This window comes from Scleropages formosus, chromosome 10, assembly GCF_900964775.1.
Source record: "Scleropages formosus chromosome 10, fSclFor1.1, whole genome shotgun sequence".
Classification (NCBI taxonomy): domain Eukaryota; kingdom Metazoa; phylum Chordata; class Actinopteri; order Osteoglossiformes; family Osteoglossidae; genus Scleropages; species Scleropages formosus.
This window is the reverse complement of record NC_041815.1, coordinates 22,700,925-22,724,115: the sequence shown is the minus strand read 5'-3', so window position 1 is coordinate 22,724,115 and position 23,191 is coordinate 22,700,925. Positions and strand designations below refer to the sequence as shown.

The 23,191-nt window shown below is 43.8% G+C and overlaps 1 protein-coding gene across 5 annotated transcripts in view; it reads left to right on the top strand.

Moving 5' to 3' along the window:
* ets1 (v-ets avian erythroblastosis virus E26 oncogene homolog 1) overlaps positions 1 to 22,493 on the top strand; it is a 41,718-nt gene extending 19,225 nt beyond the window's left edge. For all 5 annotated transcript variants that reach the window (XM_018748700.2, XM_018748701.2, XM_018748699.2 and 2 more), the window contains 7 exons: positions 10,091 to 10,210; positions 11,031 to 11,231; positions 11,476 to 11,550; positions 11,753 to 11,998; positions 13,791 to 14,051; positions 18,682 to 18,800; positions 19,143 to 22,493. In XM_018748700.2, coding sequence (XP_018604216.1) covers positions 10,091 to 10,210; positions 11,031 to 11,231; positions 11,476 to 11,550; positions 11,753 to 11,998; positions 13,791 to 14,051; positions 18,682 to 18,800; positions 19,143 to 19,358 — 1,238 coding nt within the window. In that variant the 3' untranslated portion in view covers positions 19,359 to 22,493. The remainder of the gene's footprint in view (positions 1 to 10,090; positions 10,211 to 11,030; positions 11,232 to 11,475; positions 11,551 to 11,752; positions 11,999 to 13,790; positions 14,052 to 18,681; positions 18,801 to 19,142) is intronic.
* The last annotated feature ends 698 nt before the right edge of the window (positions 22,494 to 23,191 follow it).

Genomic DNA, 23,191 nt, shown 5'->3' with positions numbered 1-23,191 from the left:
TCGCTGGGCCTTTAGTAACATGCCTGAACTGTCTGAACTAACGTATTACTATTTGGTGTGTGGCCGCAGATCTGGTACAATCTTCTAAGTTGCCGGGAGATAGACACACTGGTGTAAATACCTATGCAGACACACAAATATACATATGCACTCACACATGACCAATAATGGGAAGAACCTGTAGTAATCTAACATCACCCACTTCTGTGAATTAATGGTTATCTTTTGTTGAGGTGTTGGTTTACTGACTGGAACCAACTATTGTTCTGAAGCTGGTCTCTGTTTATCTCAGGGGTAAAAGCATTACGGTTGCAGAATGCATGGCATGAGAAAAAACATAAATTCATGCGTAAATTCCAAAGGATAAAAGTCTTCTCCAGGCAGCAACTTTGAGTTGTGGATTCAAAGTTCACAAGTCAGAAATATACTGAGAAAAAGACAAAGAAGATAGGAGACCTTATCCAGTCATCCCAAATTCCTCTATGAAATCCACATGTCAGCTTAGTTAAAAGTTTTCATTGTAAAATGTACACTGAAATATCATAAAAAACAGTGTCAGCAGGCATAGTTGCATAGTTTGCAAAACTGGACTTTTAGTGAAAGTTAACTTATGACTTTGATTCATTGCACGGTTCTTGTTTTGGTTACTTACCCACCAGTCGCCACAAATCTGAAAGGACAAAAGAAGTCAGTTTTGCCTGTTAAAAATCATGGCTCCTTCTTAAATCCTTGCAATATTTGCAACACATTTGGAAAAAAAGCATAGTGACAGGGGAGTCCAACAGTGACACTCAAGACTCAAAGAAGTGGTTGAACCCTCTCATGAAGAAGTGAGCAAAAATTGTATAAGTGTGGGTGTGTTGTTTTCATGGTGGCACACAGTCCTGTCCTTGCCAAATCAGTTCTGGGGGAACGTCTCTGTTTGTTTTAGTGGAGAACTCTTCAGAGGCAGACAGGGTTGAGCGGCTGGAAGGAATCCATGGAGGGGGAGAGCTGCTATCTGATTAAGACACTGAGCTTGCATTAACTGCAGGGCAGCAGGGTGCATTAGAAGATTCCTGACACCATGAGAGTGGCACGGACCAATGCCAGTCCCACCTTGATGTGAGCTGCTGCCTTGTTATCGATGACCTGCAGTCTGATGGTCCACGTGCAACAACTGGTGGTTTTAGTTGCTGTCAGCATGCTGTGTTGCACCCCCCCCCCCACCCCCTCAAAAAAATGCATCCGCTTCATTTCAGTTGGCGATGTACAGCTGAGCAAACAGCAGTGGACCTTCCTTGGTTCTCTGATGTAGACTATAGGCTGACAGAAGCAGATGACTTTGCTTTGGTAGTTTTTAGAAGTGATTTAATCCTTCTAAAACAGTACAAAACAAAAACAAGGAATGCCAATACAAGCAATTGGAATGAGGATTCAGAGGGGTTGAGTCCTTAGCATTGCATCCCAGTAAGTGTAGCTATTTTTTCAACTGTCTCAGATGAGCACTTTCTGGACATTGTGAACTTAACCTATGTGTCCATAATGCTCAATATGGAGTGACCATATGCTTTTATAAACTGAACATCACAGTCCTATTGCCCTTTGAAAGTTTCTATGGTTTTGAGATGCAATTATGCTTGTGCATTCAGGTTCCTTTTGGGCACCTGATTGGCTAATGCTGTCATCACATAACACAGACTGCCAGCGTGCTCTCCGCACTGGCGCCGTGCTCCAATGCTTCATCGGGACGATGCTCACGCAAAATCATTTCCTCGTTCAGCATGCCTGCCCTATGACTGTTCCGCTTTATAGTGCCTTTTAAAGCTTAGTCATAAAAGGATGCATTACCTTGAGCTACGTCAAAGCTAAATAGACATCATGTGTTACTGGATCTGGAAGACAAAATTTTAGAGTGGTATTAGAGGAGAGCTCCAAACACATGCTCTCTTAGGTTTATATCACAGATATGATTAATGTAGATACATGCAGCATTGCTTAATGTGTTGGCAACATGCTTTTAGAAACAATCTGTTCCCACAGCTCACGCTTAGAAGGGTTACTCATTTTTTCCTCTGGATGTTGTAAACGAGTTCCAAAAGGTCAAGAAGGGCTTTAACTGCTGGACATTTAGAGTTCTGACATGTTCCCACTACATACCTGATCTGTACAGTATCCATTTAAATAGCACAAAACAGCATTGGGAATAGCATGTGGCTTGCTTGAAAATAACAAACTGGGAGGTTTTAAATTTAACAGCATCCCACCCACCCCCAGCGTCTGACCTCCTCCTTCTAAATTCTGCGGCCCACATGAGCTTGTCTCACGTCACCTCAGCCCTTTATGTGGCGTCTGCCTGGAGTGGAGCCGTCTCCTCCCGCTAGTCCAGCATGGCTAATTACTGAGTCATGGCTCATACAGCATGCGCCACACCAGTGAGTCATGCTCCTCCTTCCCTTGGTCATGCTCCGCCCCAATCCTTGGAGACAGACTGGGGCTTGATAGAGCTCTGCAGACTATGGCCCATATAACCCTCTGTGCCACGCAGCAGGGAGTACTGCCTCCTACTTCCCTGTCATTTTTAATGTGTACCTCCTTGAGTGTTCATTTTAAGACATGGTTAAGTTGTGTTTTTAGACCTGCCCAACTGGTGGATCACTGGCCAGGTAGCACCTCTGTTTATTTTAAGGGCCACTTGTGTGCTCCCGTCAGGTCTCCATTGGCAATCAAGGTTCAGTGATCTCAAGGAGCATCACGCTTACATTGAATAGTTAAGTCTTTTGTGCCTGTTGTCCAGAAACCGCCTGTTTTCACATTCAAACCCTTAAACTGGTTTTGTAATTACACGAGCAATGTTGTTGGGAGTTCACGGGGCTGGTCGCTCCTGGCCTGACAGCTCCGCCAGCTGAAGGTGCAAAAAAACCTTAGAATACTTCTGCTGGATCTGTCTGATGGCCTCTGATCCCTAGCGTGACGTGTACAACAATGGCGGGGGCCCCTCTGTGACGAAAAACAGGGCGCCAGCCACACACCGTCACATGGGACACACATGTTTCATCCAAGGGGAGGTGGGGCTCTCGGAGAGCCTGCCATTAGCTTTCCTCTTTTTCTTTTCCACATCAGCACATTTTGATCACATTTAGGGGCACAGATTGTGGTCTGCAGCCACCCTAGGTGTGAGGAGGAGGCCCAAGGGACTGCTAATGGGTGCATGTCTTAGACACTGTTAATGCCTGCTGTTTATAAAAAAAAAAAGAAGAAAGGGTAAGATTCAACAAGCTCTCATCTTCTCATATAACTGCTGTTTTGGTGGTGCTAGCTCTTGCAGGAGTGGTGCTTATGTGAAGTTGTGAACAAGGATTTAAAAACAAAAAAGCGAACAAAATAAATGATGCGACAACCTGAATGAAACCGTACATACGTTCTAAAGTTAAACTGTTTTTTCAAAAGAAACCATTAGTACGAACTGGGGTCCCCCAAGTAATATTTTAGGTAAGAAACTGCAGCAGGTAGTGTAGTGGTTGGATTTGAAGGACCGATGTTTGAATCCCACCTCTTGCTATAGTGGCCTTGAGCAAGATATTTACCCTAAATTGCTTCAGGTAAAAATTTTCCAGCTGTATAAATATGTAAATTATTGTAAGTAGCTTAACATTGTAAGTCACTTTGGAAAAGAGTGTCAACTCTATTATTAAATGTAAGCTAAGTCCACATTTCAAAGCTGTATCCTGTCCTGTGGTAGATTTGCAAGAACTCACAAATGTATGGGACACAGGTGGAGTTTTTCTTCTTCATAATGTAATATTCTCAACAGATCCTTGGAAGGATGTAGGAGTATAGCCAGACCTCTTCAGGGCAGATGCCAGAACATGGTGGTGTGTACTCAGGCAACCCAGCTGCCTCACACTTTAATCAAAAACATGCATTCAGTGCCATGATGGGGGAACCGAACATGTCAGCAGCAGACGTGCTCAGGAACGCTTAGGCCCATTTTTCATAAAGGAGCCCCTTTTTTGGTTCCTGTAGATGACAACAAAGGATGCTGAGCCTTCAGTTAGACATTGTAAAAACCCCCAAGGAATGTATGGCATGGGACTTAAAAAGCAGTGCGGTCAGGAGGGAATTTATTTATCGACAAACTCCCTGTCGCCCTGTCGCCTTTTTTCCAACAGGCTGAAGTTGTTAGTTTGCTCGCTTTGACCTCGCAATGTTTATGTGCAAGCACGGTATAAAAAAGTTAGATGTATGATGAGAGGGGGTGCGGTGGCGCAGTGGGTTGGACCGCAGTCCTACTCTCCGGTGGGTCTGGGGTTCAAGTCCCGCTTGGGGTGCCTTGTGAGGGACTGGCGTCCCGTCCTGGGTGTGTCCCCTTCCCTCTCCGGCCTTACGCCCTGTGTTGCCGGGTAGGCTCCGGTTCCCCGTGACCCCGTAAGGGACAAGCGGTTCTGAAAATGTGTGTGTGTGTATGATGAGAATACCGTGAAGTATGGTGTTCTGTCCATGCGGTCGCTTGTGTTATTTCGCTTTATGGGAGGAAACTTCTGTTTTGGGGCGAAACAGAGGCGGCTCAACAGCAAAATGGGACGTGTGTGAGGTACAGTATAAACAGTTTGTCTGCTCTATCATGTGTTTACCTTAACAGCTAAACAGTTCCTACAATTTTTAAGACTGAGACAGCATTTTTTTGAGCTGCTGGGTATCTCTTACGACCATTTACCGCAGCTGCTTGGGTGCAGAGGTTAAAAGTCATTTGTGGACTGCTGGAGCAAGGCTACTAGCCTGGCATTGTCACAAAAAGAACTTTTTTTTTGCCTTATGGAGACATTTTCATCATTGCAGGATGGATAATGTAATTACAAATAAGAATTTTCCTGTTTGTGACAGATTTAAGGACAATTGCAGGTGATGTAAAGGTTCTCATTGCTTTTCTTTTTAGAGCCTTTTGGTTCTGGCTAAAAGCTGTTTTACTCTTGGTGTTTGCGATGGCGTGAAACAAAGCATGTTTCACATGGATTTAAAAGCTCGCATTTACAGTCCGAACGGGCGCTACGTTCCGCATCAGATCGAGCTTCTGCGTTTACCGTGATGTCCGATTTGGTCTTTGTTTGATACAGCGGGTCATCCTTGCACGTGGCTCGCACGGAGGGCCCTCGAACTCGGAACTGCTCCGTGGTGCCAGTGGGAACACCGCGGCCCTTGATGGGGAGCTTGGGGCTTAGTTGGTGCACACATTAATATTTCTGCTTTTCTGGAAGCGCAGTTCGCTAATATTGTCGTTTGACGTCACTCAGTCAGGAGGATGTGATTCCCATTCGTTTTTCTCCATGGATTTCAGGGAATTTCCACATGCCTCCGAAGAATACCTCTTTCAAGCCGCAGAAGTGATGTATGAACGGCGTGAACAGTTGTGACAAACGTGTTGGATTTAGGTTCGGGTTTGTGGACACGAAATGCAGACTTCTGTGTCCTGAAGACAGTGCCCAGCCTCCCAACCAAGAGGCCCAGCAGAAATAGTACAGGCTTAGAACAGTGGTCTTGTCCCGAGAAGCCATCCAGCAGACACTGGCAGTAGTCTAAGAATAGAGCAGTGTTTCAGGGCGGGATAGCCCCGGCTGTAACTGTTTGTGACCTCAGAAGTGGGCTTGGCCCTCCGTGGGCTTGGCGCAGCGACGAGCCGCTTGCGAGAAGCAAAGCCTTTTACTATTCCTGTCCCTGGCCTCTATATTCAGATGGAAATCCAAATAGCCGCAGAACAAGCATCCTTCTTATGACTGCTTCCCCCTCCTCCTCGGTGGCCCGTGAGGCTGAATGGGCTTGCTTCATGTCACTGGAGTTTATTGCTCTGCGTTCCCAGACTAGGAAAGATAAGGATCGCCATCAAAGAGTGGCGCTGATAGCAGTGTCACGTCCGGTGGGGACCCTATGAATTAGCGGAGGGGCAGTGCCCCTTCTGCTGAGAACGCACCCCCTGCGGAGGGAAAGTCTACATAATTTAAGACAGATTTTTTGGAAGGGTCGACCCAGGTCAGCTCCCGGTGCCTAAAAGAGGCAGAACTTTAACCTTTCACCCATACGTTATACGGAGGCGTTCCGCCCTAAGCTGCAAACTCCTTTTCTCAGGCACAAATGGAGCTCTCCCACGCAGTGCCGCGCTAGTGGCGCTCATTGTCTGCAGGCGCCATTAATCGCGCATGTGGACCGAGGTGAACCGCAACGCTTCGTGTGCAGGCCGTTTTACGCTTGAACCCACCGGCCCTGGGATGCTCCGTTGATTTACTTCTATGTTCTCGGCTGTTTTCCGCTCCTCGTCGTAACGAATGCGGACGTTCGTGTCGTGTCCCCGCACAGACACACATGCGCAGATGCGTTAACCCCACAGATGGCTTCTGTGACTATATATAGGATTTCTGCGAACGCGCTTTTCTCGCCCTCTGATTCAAAGTTGCCAAGTGTGGCATTGCATCATCTGGGTGCGAGGTTAAGAATGAGCGCCGCTGAATGAGATGTTTCCGCTATGAGGAGGCTTCTGAAGCCATCCCATTCATTTTAGTCTTGTGATCGGCTCACATTACCACTCTATGAATCACTCTGGTCACCCCTAAAGCATCCCCCCCACAGCTTCAGCTAGACCACAGAATCCCAATTTCACGCCTTCATCTGACACACAGGCTTCATCCCTGCTAATTTGGTTTATGTGCCCCCCCTCCCCCCCACAACAGTCCTCAGCCGTGCCTCTCTGGCTATGTCCTCTTGTTCGGCACAGGGGGCTTGCCCATCACCTCTAGGGATCTCGATGAAGGAATTACATGACTGGCATCTGTGGGCTGACGGGGGTATCAGTGTCTTAGCAGGTGCCCGGGAAATAAACTTCACAGTATGTTGAAGTCGTACGTCGGGGGTTGTGACCTGGGCGGATTGTGAAAATTGACCTGAAAGAAACACTCTGGGTTCAGTCACCCCTACCCTGCCTCAATGTTTTGTGTTCTAGGGAGAACCAGGCGACCGGGACTAACATGGGTTTTTAAAAATTCTAACACATTAGAGTCAGAGATAGCTGATGTGGTGTGTGTAACCCAATGCAATTCTTTTAGTGCCTGGCAAGTAGTGTCTACAGAGAGATGTGGCACCTTTTCCAGTGCAGAGAACTAACCCTGAGATGTCATTGGATTGTGGACCAAGCAGAGATACTGTTACTCTTCAGGCTTCGGTGACCGAACCGGACACCAGAAATCCAGGGATTCACTGAGCAGTGTCAGCTGGAGAGCTTGTAGCACCGTGGCTAGAGCTGCTGCCTTTGGACCTAAAGTTGGCTGGTTTGAGCCTCACCTCCAGCTGTAGTACCTTGAGCAAGGTACTTACTCTAAATTGCTCTGGTAAAAATTACCCAGCTGTATTGTAAGTTCCTTTGGTGAAAAGTGTCAGCAAAATGAATAAATGTTAATGTGAGTCCTGCTGAGAAAGTCTGACCTACTGCAGAGGAGCTGACATCAATGATCTGGGCCAAGAAATGTTAAATCTGCCTCTGCTGACCAGGCTACTTGATAAGACTTGTTCCCAGTCATACTGCATGGTAAATAACCTCTCTTTCAGTCTGCCAGTCCTAAGTAGATTGTACTCAGTGATACCCCACTACAGCCTTTTTTTCATACTGCACCACATTCGTGGGTTTTGCGCTTTTGTTTTGAGAAATACCAGCTTAGAATGCTGATTCTCAAAGCAATCAGCCTGATCACACAGCAGGCCGTGCGTGCCACTACCTTTTCCTCCTAGGCTTGCTTATTTTAACGCCTGCAGCGTGAAAATGTTGCAGATAATAATACAAATTGACGGATTAGCCGACGCAGTAAAAATAAAAAAAAGAAATGTAAAAACGTAAAAAGATTGTGAATGAATGGCTTAACAGTGCCTGCTGAGTACTGTTTATTGTTGACTTTTTAAGTTTATGCAAGTGGGAAAAGCATAAAAAGCTGTATGAGAGGGTTGCTAGAGAGAAAGAGCCCTTTAATAGCATATTTTTTTTAAACACTGGTATGTAATACTTGATGAGAAGCATCACATCAAACCGTGATAAAGAGGGGCCTTTTGATGGGGGGGTTCATAGGCGAGGGGCTTTGGGTTGCGTGGGAGAGCAGGAGGCTGCAGTGGGCGACAGGGTGCAAGGGAGGGGTTCGAAAGCACAAACAAACTCTACTTGATCCATTTCAAATAAACCGCTCGGTGCATGCTGCAACCTCCAGACCGAGTGATCTCTCCCCTTCACCACATCAGCTATCTCTGACTCTGTATCGCTCAGTATCTGTGGCTCTGTACCACTGTGTACCACAGTAACAGCAAGGCGAATCAGTACCGGCCCTGCAGCGTTTACACTCTGCAACGGCCACGTTCCATCTCATCCAGAATGCTGTTGAATGGCGACCTGATCTCCGTCTCCAAAACAGCTTCATGTTTGCACGTCACTCCGGTCGCTTTCTGCGGATGTTTTGTATTTTTCACCGGCTTTGAAACCTTTCTTCGTTCGCCATGTCCCAACTTTAAAATCCTGCCTTTTCCTTAGAACCTTGTAGGGATGAGTCCGAATTCCTGTTCACTGGAGACAAACAAAAGATATACTTGAGATGGTAATGTGAAAATGGGGCCTTTTGTATGGCAGAAGCGCTCGACACAAAACCAATAAAATGAAAGCCCTAATGCACAATTAAGACTTTCTAAATGGAAAAGGGAACATCTCCAGCTAATCAAATCATGCTGCAGAGCATTATCAGACTCATCCATTTAGTCCCTCTGCATAATGCAGCCCTCCATTGTGTGCCGTTTAAGTCAATGAACTCAAGGTCCACCATCGGAGTTATGTTACAGTGGGAGGTTAAAGACAGGGGACAGCTGCTGTTTGCTCCAGACTGCAATGGTCTCTATGTTCAGGGGACATTTTAAAAGTGAACAGGACATCTTTGCTAAAAAAAATGACAGCTGCTTAAATGCTGGGGAATGCAGTGTTTCCTCTTTTGCCATGGAAGGTGGGAGTACTGCTGCCGTCATTCAGGGTTTTGCGGCCAGTCTGGGTGTTTTTTTTTTCTTTTTTTTTTCCTGGAGTTGCTCCGGTTACACAAAGCCCCTCTAATAGCTTTCTCTCTGCATCCTGCCTCAGAGGTAGCATTAACATGTGTCTGAAGTGAAAGTGGATACCGGCTCCAGTTCTGCTTCCAGCTGTAACAGCCGAGCATGGATCCACTTTGGGGAAGTTCTTTGGGATGTTCCTGGATGCATTGATCTCTGCATCTATGTTCTTTTGCCTCTCTTTTGTTGTGGGCCAAAATAAGAACTTTGTGCCTTGATTGGCGTTAGATGAACAGCCTCCCCCGATGCCTAGAGAAGAATTACCAGCCAGGCACCCCACCCACAGTTAATGCTACCCTCCCAGTCCTGGACCAAGCCTAACCCAATCTTTGGAACTCATCAGTTGCTGTTTAAGTCTTCAAAGATCCCTCTGTCTGTCACTGGGTGCCCAGTGTCTTAACAGGGAGAACAGTGGGCTGTGTGTCACAAAAAAGCCCCCAGCTTGGCATTACTAGGGGTGACATCATTCCCTTGCTCACCTCCCCCTCTTCCCCATGACCTCTGACCCTGTCCGTTTGACCCGAGTTGTGTTCAAGCTACAGTATCCTCTCTGTCTTCGGCTAGACGAAGTGGCCGAAGCAGCAGGGCAGTCACAGTTCAGTGAAAAGCATCTGGATGGGCGCATTCAGTCCCACACACAGTGTGTTTTTCCGGGACACTTCGGGTCTCTGGAGGGGTGGGGTTTTATAGGGTCAGGGGTTAGACTGCCCACCATACATCCCAGAGCCTGCCAGTGGGTTTCAGAACCCTAACAAATAACCTAGGATGTGGAGACAACGATACCTTCGTACAGAAGACAAGAAACTCGAGTACTTAAACTGCAGCACTGATGCTGCCGCTATTAAGCTTTGCTTTGATGTGCTTCATTCATACAGGATGCAGTGATGTAACTGGATGCCACTTTGTGGTGGTTGCATGAAAATGGAAGGCATGCATGTTGCTTTACCAGACCGATCACACACAATGGCTCAAAACTCTTCTTTTTCCTGCTGGACAGATCTGGAGTGCGGCGATGTTCCTCTGCTCACTCCAGGGAGCAAAGAGATGATGTCCCAGGCCCTGAAAGACACCTTCAGTGGCTTCACGAAGGAGCAGCAGCGTCTCGGAATACCCAAAGGTAAAGCGTGAACGCGGCTCACAAAAAGACAGGCCCAGTTTGGGGGCATACCAACATGTGCTGCTCATTATGACGTTATCTGGTAGCTGAGAACTTCTTGTGTAAACCAAACAAGTCTTAGTTGAGTGCATTATTGTGTGTCAGCTTTATTTGTCAAAATGCACATTTCTCATGCAGGAGGAGTGGTTTTCTAGCATTAAATAACCAACAGAAGAGCGCAGTTTCAACGACCATTGTATACTAAAGTCTTTGCAAGGGTTAACATAAATTGAACAGATTTTTCTGCACGAGGTGGGTGATGTTAGCCAGTTTGGAAACATTTGACCGGAAGGTGTAGCTACATGAAAACCGTGCACCTTTAGTGTCTTGTGCTACTTAAAATGGTATATGGTGCATGGCTCGCAGGTCATTTTAATGGGAAGACATTTGCAAGAGTGAATCTACTGTGATTTAGATTTCATGGAGCTATGGATTGTTCATTGCTAGTTCAGAAAAGCATTAGATTGCCTAGGTTGGAAGTTGTCCTCTACAGTTTTTAGTGACATTTCATTTAAGTTACACGCTCAACATTCATTATTGGGCTTTGTTAAGGGTAGAAGAACTTTAAAATGTGCAAACCTTGGTTAGTAAGAGTTTTAACCAAATGGGTGCGTTTTTTAACAATTTAAACGTCTTGCATACATAATGGTTGAGTCAACAAGTTTGTGTCCTCATATGTGATCATACTTCTAAGCATACGTTGCTCAAACAGCGTGGTGACATCTGGTGAGACTGTTTCGCTCCTCTGGACTTAAACATTTATTGGTCTTATTACTCTCAGACCCCTGGCAGTGGACAGAGAACCATGTGGCCGAGTGGCTGACGTGGACTGCAAACGAGTTCAGCCTGAAGAATGTGGACTTCCACAAGTTCTGCATGAATGGTGCCTCTCTGTGTGCGCTGGGCAAGGAACGCTTTCTGGACCTCGCCCCAGATTTTGTTGGGGACATCCTTTGGGAGCATTTAGAGATGCTTCAGAAAGGTACAGCTTGAGTCTCTGCTCAATGCTGCTAGTTGTTTTTCTTAACCCTCCAAAAAGCAGAGCCCACTCAATCAAAACGGACCTTAATTGTTACCACTGAAGTCACAACAATCTTTCACAATCTTTCTGCAGGTTTTTTTTTTTATCTATTGGGTTCAGCATAAGTGTATTTTATCAGCAATCAAAGATGAAAAACAAATCGATTGCCTTCCTAATTCTCAGTATCATGTCTCTTGCGAGGTAGATGTGAAAAATTTTCCCGTCAACGGCCTGATCTCAAACTTCCAGGAATCCCGCTATACCTCAGACTACTTTGCCAGTAAGTATGGCTCCAGGTTAACCTGAACTCTTGCCACGTAAATTCAGTTTAATTCAGTCTACGTTCCCTAGTGACAGCTGACAGTGAAAAACCGAGACCATGGTAGGTTTAAACACAGTTATTGCTTGTTTCACTGTTGTTTGACTACTTGCTTGCTTTCGATGCCAGTGTGAGTAAGCGTTCCCCCCCTCTCCCTCCCAAGGCTACGGCATTGAGCATGCCCAGTGCGTGCCTCCTTCTGAATACTCAGAGCCGGGATTCATCACCGAGTCGTACCAGACGCTGCACTCCATCAGCTCGGAAGACCTGCTGTCGCTCAAGTACGAGAGCGAGTACCCCAATGTAATCCTCCGCGACACCCCGCTGAACCCCCTGCAAGGGGACTTTGTCTCTATCAAGCAGGAAGTCATCTCTCCAGACAACATGTGTGTGGGCCGCATCAGCAGAGGTAAGGCGCTGGCGATGCCACCTTCGCATTTGCTGGCTTGTTGATGCATACTAGAGGCTGATGCAGCAAGTGGCATGAAAACCAAAGCTTTTCTCAGCAGGGTCAGACCTCACTCGGATACTGCAGAACACGCTCGGCTTTCGTGCAGCTGGTGAACGAAGGCATCTGGGTGCAACCGGGTCAGCAAATCTGACCGCAAGAACTTTTCCATACATCAGCCAAATCCACAGACGACTCGTTTTCGCCTTAGCCCACAAGATGGCCACAAGCTGAGCAGAAATGAGACGCAGCCCAGAGTTAGCAGTGAGAGGAACGGTGGCTGAGCCCCGTGTGGACGGCAGGTCACAAAGAGTGAGGGAGGGCCTCAATCTCGCACCATGACAAACGAGCGCTGAGCCCGCGCCCCGGCGTCTCACCGTGCCACATCTGTGAGCACACCGAACGACAAGAAGAGAGGCTCTTTGGTTTGGTTGTGGTTTTTAAAAAAATGCCTCAGCCGTTTGACTGTGTGGGGGGAAAACTGAATTGTTTGTGTCAAAGTGAGAACCGGGTGAAGCCGCACTGTTCCGAGTCTTGTCTGCCTCTGGCGTTTATGTAAAACAGCAAGAGCGAGTTAACCTTTAAGAGCGTCTTCTCCTAACTTGCCTAATGTGTGACTTTGAAGTTCTCAGAAAGTGCAGCAGGTGCTCAGGCTCAGAGTACCTCACTGTTGAGGCATGGTGCATGTTCACAGTCTATTTTTTGTCCTTTGCTCTCTGCACACATCTTTTCCCCCCCCGCAAAACGTTTTTAAATGTATTTAAACGCATTCCAAAAGCAGGAATGTGTTACATGAACCGTATTTCTTAGTTGAGGGTCTGTAGAGTGAAGAATAACAAGGACATTATCCTGTAAGGTGTGTCCAGACTTAATACATAACAAATTCTGCATTTGACAGTATCGAGTGCTTTCCCAACGTGGGAAAGGATTTGTGGCATCACTGAAGAGACATGTGTCTCCAGTTTTGCCGCTGAATAGCTTCAAGATCAGCACCACACACTATTATCTTTCATTCTTAAACAGGGCTCAGCAGAAACGAAGCTTTTATCTTAGTTTGGCAAAAGTAGAGTAATTTGTCCTCATTTATTTTTTTCCAGTTTCACTAAAGAAGAAGAAAAACTTATGTTTACTACAAGAGGACAGTCTGATGTGACAATAAGTGAACAATAAATTACTGTTTTTGTGTCTCTGGAGCATTGCAACTTAGGTTAGACCAGCTGCAGTAACTTAACCTTGTATATAACCTAGAGAGTTTTATCCTTTGCTTAAAAATTCCGCCACGTGTACTTTGTGAATTTAAGCCATGGATGAAGTCATTATTTTCCATTAATTCTGCTGCCAGCCGTGGGATGCCTGTTTTATGATACAATATGAATATGTAGAACAACATCAGAATAATGCTGTGACTAGAACAGAAATAATTTATGCTATCAAAAATCAATGCTTTTGACATGATGAGGTACAAATACAGGCAAAACTTAAATCAGACTTTCTGACATGGTATGCAAATGCCATTGTTTATATTTACTCTGAGAAAAGCTAGTTTAATGTCCAAGGTCTGCGTTCAAAATAATCAGCGTGAAGTCATAGTTCATTTTCATAAGAGTGAAAATCATGGTACATAGAAATCCATGTGAAGGACAGATTAGATGCAGAGAGGCTTGTATGATGGTACAATGCAGGTCCACAGAAAGGGTACTCTAGGTCTGTGGAGATGTTCTCAGGCATTCAGAGCTCTTTCCTTCACCTGCAGGAAAACTGGGAGGCCAGGACTCTTTCGAGAGCATGGACAGCGTGGAGAGCTGTGACCGGCTGACGCAGTCCTGGAACAGTCAGTCCTCCTTCAACAGCCTGCAGCGCGTGCCCTCCTATGACAGCTTTGACTCTGAGGACTACCCCACTGCACTTCATGGCCAGAAGCCCAAGGGCACATTCAAGGACTACGTGAGAGAGCGCTCTGACCTCAACAAAGACAAGCCTGTCATTCCAGCAGCTGCACTCGCCGGATACACAGGTGTGTGTCCTTCGTTGCTCGCCCCATTGTTCTTGACTCTCCCACCTCCACACCAGCTTTTTCATGCCTTCGAGACACCTTGTTAACCACTGTGACTTATCTTACTCATTCTGCTTGGTTCTTGGTGAATACCTTCAGAAACTATAGAGAACCTGCACTTTCTGCACCGTTTTGTTGCAGCATAGTTGATGAAAAATGAGGGGAAAGGTCTTCATGTGTAAATTTTACAGATCTTGTGCAAGTGTTCAAATCATCTGATAGCTAAAAAAATTTTTATTGCAAGCTTTGATAGAAACGGCTTTACTAGCGATACCGCATTTCCAGTCTAGAACTGTGTAGTATTTCAGGTCATGTGACCGTGTTGTGGCTTGTGTGGGGGCAGCTTCAGTGCAGAACTGTGGCTTAAGATGTTTGATGACATTATCACTGCACCAGTTTTTGGAAGGATCAGCACTGCTCTTTGACAACAGTTGGAGCTTTTTCACATGTGCACTGTGCTAGTGAAGCACATTTTGATATCCCTGAGTTTCTACCTCTGGTAGGCTCTTTCATCAGATTGTATGTGCTTTGAAAGAAAAAAAAAGTAGATTAATCTTATTTGAAGCTAGGTACATTACAGGAAACAAACACAAACTGACTCTTTCTCTCTCTCCCTCCTGCTTGCCTCGCCCATGAAGATGGAGTTTTTTTTTCTTTTTTCAAATGCAGGCTTTATCTCAACCATATCTCGACCTATTTTTCGGGTCGTCTTGGCAACCTGGGAGCAGGTCTAAGTGATATCTGCCTGCACACTTTAGACACCAGAGTATCTTGTCATCTCTGAGGACTTCTTTCAGCCTACATAGCATCATGTCTTTTTGTAAAAAAAATCCCACATTTTTAATAGCAAACGAAGGCATGCACTATCTATTTTAAACTTCCGACCTAAAACATCTCTAAGCACCTGTGGTAAAACTAATGTTTTTACATTTTTAATATATATTTTTTAAGATTTAATATGAAAGCCTAATTGCGCTATATGTGCTCCATGGAAAGCAATTATGCAGTAAATTAATTTAATCCAACCATTTCCGGTAAGTAGCCTAGTAATGTAGCTAAAATAGTCTGTGCTTCTTGTTTAATGGACATAATATTTCATTGACATTTTGTCTGGTTAATTCGTAGAACATTTATTAACGGCTAAACAAGTGTTCAGGTGCGCCCTTCCTACGTAGGTCACAGTGTCAGTACCACTCCAGACACCATAAAGCCAAAAGTGGATGCTACCCTCTTCATAATATTGCTTATGACATCGGAATCCTTAGGCACAGGGTGTAGCTGAATGCTTTAAGGGAAGGAAGCTTCGTCTGAATCTTCTTTGGTCTGTTGACTCGCTCTGTTACGCTTTAGTGTCCACCCGTTCGGCTTCAATGCTACCCCATTAGTTACCAGTGGGGAGAGACTGTAAGATTTGTGGAAAGACTGCTTCAGTAGTCTAAAGAAGAAGAAAACCGTGCAGGATTTGGAGTAAGAGATAGACTAAGTACAGAATTAATTCAGTGGAATTATCACCAAAGAATGTTATGACAAAACCCCCGGGGGACTCTTTCTAACCAATGCAAAATTGCAGTCACAGGGTTAGCTGGCAGAGAAGGGGAATACCAGCACATTTGCGTCACGATTACGCTTGCTTTATGTTTCATTATACCTTTCACTTTTTGTAACTGTTGAGTTCTCATTCATTTTATACTTAGATTTTGATAATCATTTTTTTAATCCGGCCAATGCATTTTCAGTAGGCATTCAGCAATTTGAATCACATAAATTATACATGAAAAGGTAAAACAAACAAAACAATGATTATTAGAACGGTGAAAAAGTTTTTGTAGAAACTCTTACAAAATGCCAGGCTTGCATTTCACTGAGCTTCTTCACAGAAGCGATAGTCGTGTCTCTCGTGGCATTTGAATGCCGATGTGATGCGTGCTTACACTACCATTAGGGTCTCTGTAGAAATGAAGAAAACAAAACAACAAAATTATGTCTCTTTAACTTCATACAGCATATGAACTAAAATATAAAGGTACACAGAATAACTATGTGAATGAGGAAAAAAATAAATACACAAATATCTATGGAAACTATGGCAGCTGGTAGCCTAGTGGTTAATGCTACTCCCTTTGGACCCAAAGGTTGTGGGTTTTTTCCCACCTCTGGCTGTAGTACCTTTGAGCAATGTACTTATCCTAATTGTTCCAGTGAAATTACCCAGCTGTATAAAAGGGTAAATAACTGTAGGTAGCTTAACATTGTATGCCGCTTTGGAGAACAGTGTCAGCTAAATGTGAACTCCTTTGATACTGGTGGTGACAAACTTTATATGAAGAAATGACAATAGCAAATCTGTTCCTAAGAGCTGAGGGTTTTATTTTTTGGGGGGGTTGGGGTTGTACGAATCGAAAAGGACAAGAGTGTACTTTAGAGAATTTGGAAAAAGGCTGAAATTTGCTAACATACTATTTTAGCAGTTTAATTTGTATAGTTACATCATTTTACCTTATAGTGGTGTCATCAGCAGTCTGAATACAGTGTTGGCTTCTTTTCTTGTATTTTCATATGTTGAACCAGTCACCAGAAAACTGAATCGAGTACAAAATTCTCACATAAATGGCAACTAAAAATATGCTCAGGCCAAGCAGGAGGGGTTTATGTAGTTGTCTACATCATGCAGAAAAAAAGAGGGGATGAAACAAAAGAGGGAAGAAAAGTGTAAATACTTTGGGAAAACTTTTAAAAGAGTTTCTTCATTGAGTAAATTGTTATTATGTGCCATTATCGAGTCAAGAATGAGAAGGATGCAAACATGACTGTTTTTCTTTCTGAGAACGTAGCAGCTGAAGAGGGTAGGAGGGGGGAGCAGGTGTGGTAATAAACGTATACATTTGTATAATAATCAGAATAACTGTTTATGAAAACCCAAGCCTCTGTTTCCTGTTGCTGTACCACAAACGCAGGCAGAGCGATGTCTCAAGTCAAGATCGGAGGCCGATAAGAAAGGTGGGAGATAGCTGAGCCTTTGCCTGAACTCTCAGGGTTTTTTGTTTTTGCTGCTCTGGAGAAATGGCCAATAACTGCCCTGACTGGAGCGCTTTCACAAGCGTACAGCCACGTCAGCTTGGCCAATGACTGAAAAACTATCTGACCAGTGAGAAACAAGCAGAGTCCATGTATTTCCAAATCTCTAGTCGTTTTCCACTGTTGGTGGTGGGTGTGACTCTGGTGAGTTTCTGGCACGTTTCTGGCACACTTTGCATGCTGGCACGCGTTAATTTTGGAGGGAAAAAAATTGACGAAAATTGGCTCGGCATTTACCTCACAATCATGGTAGGAGTATCTTTTTTTTCTTTTTTTTGGAAGAATGTGCTTTGAAGCTTTTAGTGGTGAGCAGACCCAGCAAAATAGGTAGAACATAAAAATGCTGTTGCCAGCAAAAAAGCCCAACCTCACTTCCCTTTCTCGCATTTGAGCTCATAGTGCACTGGAGCACCTTTGAAGTGGTAATTTAGGGAGGGCCTTTAATAAATTAGAAATAAAGTCGCTTGTGAACTGCCACAAAGGTAGTATTGATTTAGAAGTAAGCACAGTCAAAATAATCTTGCTTGAAATTCTGATAAAACCACAAGGTGAAATAAAATATGGTGCAAGACTTCTGTAATCCTGCTGCCATGCAGCAGGTCATGTTAAAGGTGTATGAGTAAAAAAGAAAAATGTGAAAAATATGTCTAAACACATCCTTAAATTATTTTTTAACACATGTGGGTGTTGGTAAACAGAAGGTAACAGAAAATTAAGCTTATATTTCAAACAATGTTTTGTTGAGTTTGAGCTTTGTAGGCCTTTAACTGTTCGGGAAATATTGGTTATTCTACTACCCCAGGAAGGCATAAGTGGATATTTTGAAAGCCACTGTGCAGACTTGGAAGATTAATTGTAACTGAGTGAATTAGGGTAAAAAAATAGTTTTGCATGGAATGTACTGGGAGTCCGTTTACAGCCTCATCAGTGTTAGCACTAGCATGAAAGTCATTAAGAATTAAATATTTTCCTTGTAAGGACTGGGAGGGATCTTTGCAGGAGAGCAGTGCCTGTCTTCCATGGCAGTGGCGTGACTGCTGCCAGACTCAAACCACAGCCGCGAGAAGGGCAAGGAGAGCGTGTCTTATGAAGGCAGGGCCCTGTTCCCTCCTACACAAGACCTTGTTTCAGCCGTGTGACAGAATCGCTACCCGATGAAGAAATCCCTCTTTTAGGCTGTGATGATTTCATCCTCGTGGAATTTGTATCGTGCAGATCTGGAAAATAAATTAATTAATTAAATTCCTGTTGGACAGGAGGGGCATGGCAGAGGGCACTAACACAAAGAAAATTGTGCTTTGAAAATGTGCTCGTGAACATGCATCTCTCCTTTTTACACTTGGAGATTTTGTAGATTTTTTTGCAATTATGAGCTAAAATAATCAGTTAAAACAGCAGCAGTGGATCGTGACAGTTTTTAATACACTCAAGAACCGACTGACTTTGCCAACAATGGTCTCGTTTACTTTGCGCTCTTTTGTGGTTTTCACAAGTTTTGTGTCCTTCCACCCTGCAGGTAGTGGACCCATTCAGTTATGGCAGTTTCTCCTGGAGCTTCTTACAGACAAGTCTTGCCAGTCTTTCATCAGCTGGACAGGAGATGGGTGGGAGTTCAAGCTGTCTGACCCAGATGAGGTAAGAGGCCACGATGTATGGCTTCCCAACCAGGACTTGGGTTTCAGAAGTTGGGTAGGGAAGGAAAGGCTTTAGCAGTCAGGACAAATCTTCCTGTTTTCTTAAGCAGTACACTGTTCCATTGTTGCTTACATAAGTGATCTTGCATTATTTCCAAATCAAAACAAGGCAGAAATGGCCTGCTTTGGTTCTTTTTTTCTCCTCAGCAGTTTTCAACTGTATTTAAGCTGACACATCAGAAACAAGTTGCCTGGTGTCTTTTACTTCAACCACTGATGATGACTGTCGCTCCACTCTTAGCTTACTTTCACTGTGTGATGAATTGTTGGTCATCCTCTGTAGGTGGCCCGGAGGTGGGGCAAGCGGAAAAACAAGCCCAAGATGAACTACGAGAAGCTGAGCCGAGGCCTGCGCTACTACTATGACAAGAACATCATCCATAAGACATCGGGCAAGCGTTACGTGTACCGCTTTGTCTGTGACTTGAAAAGCCTGCTGGGATATGCCCCTGAGGAGCTTCATGCCATGTTGGATGTTAAGCCCGACACGGACGAGTGATGGCACCTGGGTGGGGCAGCGCCAGGAGGGGTGGAGCCAGGGGGATTGGGCGCTCAAAGAATTCTGTGCAGAACTCGGTGGGCGTAACAGGACCAAACAGGGTCTTTTTCAACGCGTAGCTTTGGCCCGTTTTACCGTTTGAGCTGTTTCAGCTGACATTGAAAAGGGGCAGAAGATTGCCATTTGTGTGCGTCATTTCATTGCCTGTCACATCCAGGACTGTGTGTGTGTGGAACATATTCATACATGTATTTATAGACATAGATGTTAGACGTACATAAGCATAAACACATGTATATATATACATTAAAGATAAATCTCAGCTCAAATAAGTGGTAAATGGAAAGCTATCAGTTAAAAAAGGCCATTATGCTTTAGAGCACAAGCAGCTGACTCAGAAAGGGCCAGAGGAGAGTAGAAGATCCTGAAACAGGCTGATCTGAGATGGATGATTCCTACTACAAAAAAGAAAAAAAAAACCGTTGCCAAAAGTTAAGAGGAACTGTATAAATTATGGTATTTACATACTTATGGTCTGTCTGCCTCTCTGCACAGAGAACAAATAGGCAGAGTTGTTAGCCAAGACCCCAAAGGTGTTTTTTTTTTTTTTTTTGTTATGTTATGTTGAATAGAAGTTTGTGCCAGTATTATTGTTTTTAATCTCCTGTCTTAAAACAATGAACTCCCTGTTGTTTCTGAGGGCTCCCTTTTGGCCTCAGAATGGTTTACGTTTATGAAGGCTGGAAACCATAAAGTTGTTAACGCCGGTGGTATTTCCTTGCACCATGCAAGTCTGTGACAGCAACGGGCTTTTTAACGAGGATAACCTGACACGATAGTGCTGATTTGGTTTTCAGTCGATGCTGACATTGAGTCATTTTCAACGCTTTGAAAACAATACTCATTCCGCGAGTGGTTGATTTACACAACTGAAAGCGACCGTTGAATTTAAACTGCTGCCTGTCTCCTCCATGCCGTGCACACATTCCCTGGGCTTCAAAAACAAACGGCCGACTGCACGTCGCTGCACTCCTGCAGCCTTTTAACGCCTTCGGTAGGCATTGGCGACTCGACCTTCAGCTTCTATTGGGGTTTAAAGATTTTTGGGCGCATGGAACGTAAGGTCAGGAATTGGTGTTTGCCTCCCCATATTAATTGTCTCAGCCCAACACAGAGTATATCGTTTGAGGGCTAAGAATTGTGCAGAAGGTCCCTGGTGATTTGCTGTCACTGCATTGTGTATGTCGCTCTCAAGTGTAGGTAAAGTATTATTAAAATGGAAATTACATGTTAATTCAACCAACCTCCCCACTGAATCTCTGACTAACAAATTTAAGCAACTGTTGCTTTCACTTCTGCCTTTGCCGAAATTAAAAAAAAATGATATTGGGGAAATAACAGGAAAAATCAGTATTAAATTTATAGGGTGATCTGAAGGGGGAAAAAAAAAATCCCATTAGTTTGACTGAATCATGGTCTCAACTGAATTGTGAGACATATACTTGAGGTATTGTTACAGTGGAAGGCCTGGGAATGTAGTTTGAATGTACTGTATTATAGTTTATATTAGGAACTCAATAGCCTTGGGAAAGACAGCAAGCCTCTCTCTCCTTGCACAGTCGTTAAAATACATAACCTTGTAATGGAGGAGGCCAGCTATTGTAAACCAAGTGTTTTACTGGAAAAAGGAGGAGAGTAAATAGATAACGAGGCTGTGGAGTTAGAGAGGATACTGAGAAGAAATGTGCGAAAGACTGTAGAGATGAGGTATTAGTGAACGATCCAGTGGCAAACGGATGAGGTGTTCGCTCATGTGCCTCATTTCACAAATAAGTTGGCGGAAAGACATCTCCTGTACTGAGAACACGTGGATGGATTTGCTATCGTGAAGTTGCTCTGGAAGAGGGTTTTGCAAGCTCAAGTATACAGGTGTTTTTAAGCTCCGTTTTAATGTAGTAGAAGGTGTCAAGAAGTACTGGGGGGAAAAAAATAAATGTCGAGGTTTGGGAAAATACAAGATGAATGGGGTTGAGTGGTACAAACTCTTTTTGCTGTAGTGTTTTTATAGACGCTTCATTTTGGAGGGTGATGAACCGGCAGCTGCTCGACACAAAAGAGGAAATCAAAGAACGCAGCACTGTGCTCTGAGGAATATATGAAATGTAAGTTGGGAATGTTGGCAAACCGTTACCAGTTGTGCCGGCGTTACACTTTTACGAACAGGCAGGACGGTTTTCGCCGTTTCCCTCAGCGGGAATAGCACTGTGTAAAGGGCGTGTGGGAAATGCAAAATCTCAAAAATACTGTCTTAAAATACAAAAAAAAAAAAAAGGTTATTGTTTACAATGGCAGTGTCACCCATCATGATTATAATAGCGTCACAGTTGTCTGTTTGTACAGATTGTATTTCATATGTTGTATTAAGAGACCTCAAATAAACAAACAGATTCAAGGCCCTAATAATAACCGTGCCCATGTGTGGGGTCTTGGAGTGAAATGGGAAGAGTCCATCTGCTGAGTTAGTTAGGGGATGGAATTCCTGTGCATTAAAAGTGTAAATTTCTTTGTTTTTTCTGCTTTTGGTCTAGTTTTATACATGTCCATGTTTACCGGACAAAATGGACAATCTTATCCATGTTTACCGGACAATCCATTTTTATCTGGTGCCACAGATGGAGTAGAAGTTTCTCCAGCCAAAACTGCCATTGCGGGAGTGTAGCCACAGCATTCTCCCTAAACTACACACATTTTGTCTCTGTCTGCTGAATATACATTGAACCTCCTTTAAAAAAAATTATATATATATATATATAAACGGCAGATCTGCCGCTCTTGTCTGTTAGAGAGATAAAAGCAGTAATTCAGGTCAACATACATTCATTTCACCAGTTTCTATCATTCCCATTTATGTTTTAAGTGAGCGAGTGCACCTGTCGGTGCTTGTATGGAACACAGTGTTTCGGTCATTGCGAACTTTGGGCTTCAAGATATGCCTTTACAGTGATAGGAAGTAGCTTTGCTGTGTACAAATCAGATTATTAGAGATGTCTTGTATGCCCAGATTTATATGTAATGTATAAATGCATTGTTCAAATCATTCCAAGTGTACTTTACTTTGGCAAGTACCGACATACACATTCTGTGGTATTTAAATGCCACCAACAATTCCGTAAGGAATTTTTTTGTTGTTGTTTGTTGTTACTGTTATTGCTGTTTTTTTGTATATTTTATAGTGTTTCTGTATTTTTTATGTTAATGAGATCTTTTTTTTTTTTAATATTGTTTCACAAACATTTGAATATTTTTCAAATAATTTATATTTTATAAACTTTGAAATACAAGGTGCAGACAGCTGGTGCTTTAATGGGATTCAAAGGTAGCGTGGGACAAAAAAATGTAGCGTTTTTTTTTTTTCCTCGTTTTTTAATGCAGTAAAATGAACAAATAACTGAAGACCTGTCTGCAAAGGGGTTCTGTAGAAAAGGCTGATGCTGGCCCATCATTGATTTCTGCTGGAGAGTTTTATAAACTGTAGCTTCTATTCTTATTGTACTTCAAAAAAATGTTATGTTACAAAAAATATATGTGAACAAAAATATTTCGTAACTTCTCGAGTTGTGTCCTTTTTTTTTTTGTCCCTCTGCAAAACGTGAAACAAATATTGAAGCAGAAAAACTGGCGGTAAACTGAAGTTTGGTAACCTTAGTGGCTCTTTGAACATAAGCTTGCGTCTGTTACTGACAGCTTCAGTTGCCGCAGTGAGCTGCCCATCTGTAACCTTTGCGCACTGCTGAGAAAAAAAAAAAAAGTCTCATTCTTGGTCTGTTTGGGAT